Here is a 4735-nt window from a genome sequence, read left to right as displayed (position 1 = left end):
CCTCAGATTGATTCCCACTACTACAAGATAAAATAAATAAATCAATAAATAAATTCAAAGTAAACTCCCTTGTAAAACTGTCAAACAATAAATGTAAACGTCAAAATGCAAAGCATTTGTGGAATGGGTACGTTTTCGAAGGCTCTTCCCACTATAACCTAACCTCTGTTTCTGGACAACAAATCAAGTCTTTTGGACAAATCCCTTTCAAGGTATTTTAGAAAAACAAAGAGTTGCTAAAAGGCAACCTCACAAAAATGTTCTTTATCTGCAACTTGGTTTTAAAAAGAATGTGGCTTTTATCTCTAAAAATTGGTGTGTCCCTAGGGGAATACCTCTTAATTTGGTGTGAGATTCTGAAGCCACAGTACTTAGACTTTTAACCAACTTTGCTGAATGTAGGAACCTGTGGAAGGCACTTTCTTGTAATATTTGTGAACTTTCTCCTCTAGTAAATTTGGGCATTAATATATCCTTGCCCTCAAATTTCTGATCTCGTGGGCATAGAGATCTGGCTTCGACCCTGAAAGTCTGCGTCTCTGCTTTTCCCAGACTCCTTTACCTACTGAGAAACCTTCTATCTGTTTTCTGGCAAGGCAGGGCCTCTCTTGGCACGCAAACCTGCCAGGTGAATCCACCCTCAGAGGCGTGTCAGTTCTATTTCCTGGAGCAATCTCACAGGGTGGTTCCACTTTTCATTTAAGCTCAAATGCTTTGCTGCCTCTTCTACAGCTGCCAGACTTGCTCCTGCTCCTGCTTCTGCTCAGGTAACTCGATTTTCCCCAAGCACCACAATATGAAGAGATTGTTTGTAAATGACTTCTATGTGTGCCTGCACTCTTTTCATTGTCTTTGTGTTTTTATTCTTTAGGGAAAGACTGACAAGATGATGAGCTCAAGCTATTGGAACGAAACCAGCAGCAGCTGCGGGACCCATCAGCCTCCTGAGGTGCTACAGTGCCAGCCCCAGCATTACTATTGCCACCATCAGCCAAGCCAAGCCCAACAGCCTTTAGAAAAAAATGTAGTCTATGAACGAGTGAGGACCTACAGTGGGCCTATGAACAAGGTAGTGCAAGCCTTGGACCCCATTGGTTCACAGGAAGCGCTCTCCACCCTCAAACCTGCCTCCTCCTACCAAAACTTGGTTTGGAGCAACCATTCCCAGGTACAACGAACATAGCTATTCCAGGGAAATAGAAAGAAGAGATCTTGAACCTCATTTTTCTTCTTTCTTTTCTGTTTCTTTGTCTTACTTTACAGGATATGTCTTGATGGATTGCAAATATGCGTCCATTGGATTGTCCCCTAAGTTCCAGATCTTGGTTGTTTCTCATTTACTAGTGCTTGTGGCTGTTTGTTTAGTAGTTTCAATGATTTTTCTAATCTATCCAGAGGACAAGAGAGCTCATGAGTGACGTACTCTTTTGCCTCTAATGAAAAGGAAACCTTAATTTGCATACAGCAGTTTATTAGGGTTCCTGTGGAATCATTGTATACTGAACACAAAGAGGTTGTTTTTTTTTTTTAATACCAAGAAGAATGGTTCAGGAAAAATGGCACATTAGTTAGAGTGATGAATAATTATTTGTGTTCAGCTAATAGTATAAAATGCTTCAGAATAAGTGGCAGGTACAAATGACAGCCTGAATTACCATATGTGCCTCACTTTTTTATGACACATTGATTATTATACAAACTTGGTGAATTTTTTATGGAATATTTGTATAAGTATCACTGCAGTAGTGGGTATGAGATTGAATAAAGCAAGAGATAAATAATTGTTATACGGAAGTTACAAAGATCCAACTCTAAGACACCTCTGAAAATGAATTAAATGTGTGTCTAACAGTTTGTTGTGTTAATAGTCTTAGCAATAAATGAAAAATAACATTGCAAGTCTACATAAAGTGAACAGTTTTATATCATTTTTTATTCTGACTCTTTTTACATAAAATTTTCATGTTTGAAACCTTCTGAAAGTTTCTCTCCAATCTGAAATTATGTTTTCAGGATATGACTTCTGTTGTGATGGTCTCACAAAACAACATCTGGGATGTTATTCTACATTACATATTATATCAGTTAAAAATAGTGTGGATTAATTTTTCAAAATCTAAACATTTACATAATCTGTTTTTATTTTTTGAAGAGAGTACAAATTAGAATTAAAACACAAAAAGTTACAAGTGATATGGAATTTCACTTGACAAAGTAATACAAATTTCACAGTATTTATTGTAATACACAGAGTTGTCTTCCAACCAGTTATTCATATTACTAGACATATGCATGTAAAATTGGAAGAAGACAGAAAAAAAAAAGAAATATGTAAGAAATTAAGAGAAAAAGAAACTGAAAAAAGATGAAACAAATTAAAGCATTAACTGGTTCTTTCCATACATCAGCAGAAATGCACAGTACAGTTGTCCAAATCATCCTGCTTACATACATAGGTAAATATTTTTCTGCCACTACCTCTCCTGTCTTTCTCCTAAATTCAGTAACTCTTTTCTTTTGAATAAGTTCATTTCCTTCTCCCAGTATCTAAGATATGAAATATTTCTAAAATGTGTCTTATAACTGTTTAAAGAATTTTTCAAATATAAAATAATCTCTAAACCCCAAATGCTACAATTTTTCTTTTTTACTTAACATTTGTTATAATTTCAGGGGAAAATACCAACCAAAAAAGATCTAAAATTCATTGTCAATAATTTCCTTATTGATAAAAACATTCTCTATACTGAGGTCAAGGAGAAGGTGTACAAGAGCCAAAAATACTAGTTCCTAATAGTGAACAATAATGCAGATGGTACTCAGAATTTTGTTGCTAATGTACAACCAAGTGGGTTTCATCTTTGTTCCATAGTTGCCCCAAAATAACGAAGCTAAAAACAACAATTTCTATGTCATAGGAACGTTAAAGTCATTTGCCACAGTTAGGCTATCCCAATAGCTCATTTTCATGTAAACTTGTTAGTAAAAGAAAATCTATACACATTTAAAAGCTGAAAACTGGCAAATTATAGATATTAAGTGTAAAACATTTTTAGGATCATGCTTTACTATTTGTTCCTTGGTTCAACTTTCTCTTTTAATAATACCAGGACCAAGGTGTAGGAGATTTTCGCATGATGTTCCTAATATTTTCCAAAGTGAAACACAGAAGTATTTCTATCCTGAAACATAGCCCCTCATAAAAAAAAAAGTGGGTAAAAACTTTAGGAACAGAAACTATGGCCACAGAAGCTGAAATAAGAGGTTGGAATTGAGGGCCCTGTGAAACTTGAAGTTATTTATGACTGAAAATTAAAGAAGAGTAAGGGGTAGGTACTGATAAAAAAAGATGAATTTAAAGTTATATGGTAAAACAAAAACTGAACAAAATATAAAGATGTAGTTCCCTGATTTCTTTGAGACAAGGAAAAACCCTGACTAAAAAATCTGAAACTGTATTGGAGTTCATAAGAAAAAATGGTCGGACAGCTTTCAGAGAGCTGCCACAAAGAATCTGACAAGAAAATTCATCTATTTTGTATTATTTTCCTTTCTCCCTGTTTATTGTTGGGATGGCATTGGACAATTATGTAAAGTACACCTAGGTTTGATCTGAAATTACCTTCATAGCAACAAATGAAAAAGATGTGGAGACAGCTTTTTAAAATACCAGGCCAAGTAGGAGTAAGCAATACATAATGCTCAAAACCTTTTAGTGAGTTTTAGGTTTTAATAAAATATCTTTTTAATATGCTATGCTTCAGATTAGTTTATATGTAGCAATTATTCTGGTGCCAGAATGTATGACTGGGACAGCTAGGGAAATGACTATTACATTAAATTGTTGGTCATGGAGAATTCAATTAAACTTTTACTTTGCTTTTAGCATTTTAGTGTTTGGATAACTTTCAAAGAACTCATGGGACTTCAAAATAAATATTGCCAGTAGTAAAACATTCCCTTTGAGAAACTAAAACTGAGACCAATCTGTTGTGTTTCCTGAATCTTAATTTTAGCTAATGTAGTGAATTTAGATTTTATCCAAATGTTTTGTACAGCATTTTAGTATTTTTAATTTCTGGTATTTTCAACAATATTTTCTCTTGTTGCACTTTTGTTCACTAAAATAGAGTTTATAGATAAAAAATGCATTTAAATTTCTCTAAATATATTTTTTGTTTCATGTTTATAATTTATCAGATACATTTTATAGTTTTCTGGTATTATTTCATCTTATAAAGAGAGTATTTGTCAAAGAAAATTAAATGTAGAAATTACTTACTAATAAGTTATTTGAATTCATGGTAAAAATAAAATTACTATCTTGAGCCATATAAACAAGGACATAAATGCATTTTAGAACTGAATGTAGTCTTGAATAGGATTTTTTTTTTCGTGGTTCAGGATGCCTGAAGGACAGGGCTAGTTGGGGATCAAACTGCAGTATCCTGCTCCTGACTGCCTTTGCATGAGTAGGCACTTAACCAACTGAGCTAAGGGCAGGGGCCCTGAATGTAGACTTATACATTGTAGATTCTGTCTAGAGTCTACTTATAAGAAAACAAAAAACTCTTAAAACTCAACTTTAGAACTAAATATTGACTGACTATCATCAAGTTAAAATGAAATACTGCCTTAAATAAATGGGATTTATGGGAATTACTCATTGAACTAACATTTTTAATCCTACTAATTTAGGTTTTTATAAAATTTAAGATATTTTCCATGAATACAG

General features: G+C 33.7%; 1 protein-coding gene across 2 annotated transcripts in view; it reads left to right on the top strand.

Moving 5' to 3' along the window:
- The first annotated feature begins 682 nt into the window (after positions 1 to 682).
- Positions 683 to 4735, top strand: part of Pof1b (POF1B, actin binding protein) — an 83850-nt gene continuing 79797 nt past the window's right edge. For both annotated transcript variants that reach the window (XM_023723770.1, XM_023723769.1), the window contains exons 1-2: positions 683 to 767; positions 872 to 1168. In XM_023723770.1, the coding sequence (XP_023579538.1) occupies positions 887 to 1168 (282 nt within the window). In that variant the 5' untranslated portion in view covers positions 683 to 767; positions 872 to 886. The remainder of the gene's footprint in view (positions 768 to 871; positions 1169 to 4735) is intronic.

This window comes from Octodon degus, unplaced genomic scaffold (genome assembly GCF_000260255.1).
Source record: "Octodon degus isolate 3935 unplaced genomic scaffold, OctDeg1.0 scaffold00103, whole genome shotgun sequence".
Taxonomy (NCBI): Eukaryota; Metazoa; Chordata; class Mammalia; order Rodentia; family Octodontidae; genus Octodon; species Octodon degus.
Note: the sequence above shows the minus strand (reverse complement) of the source record. Positions and strands in the feature narration are given on the sequence as shown.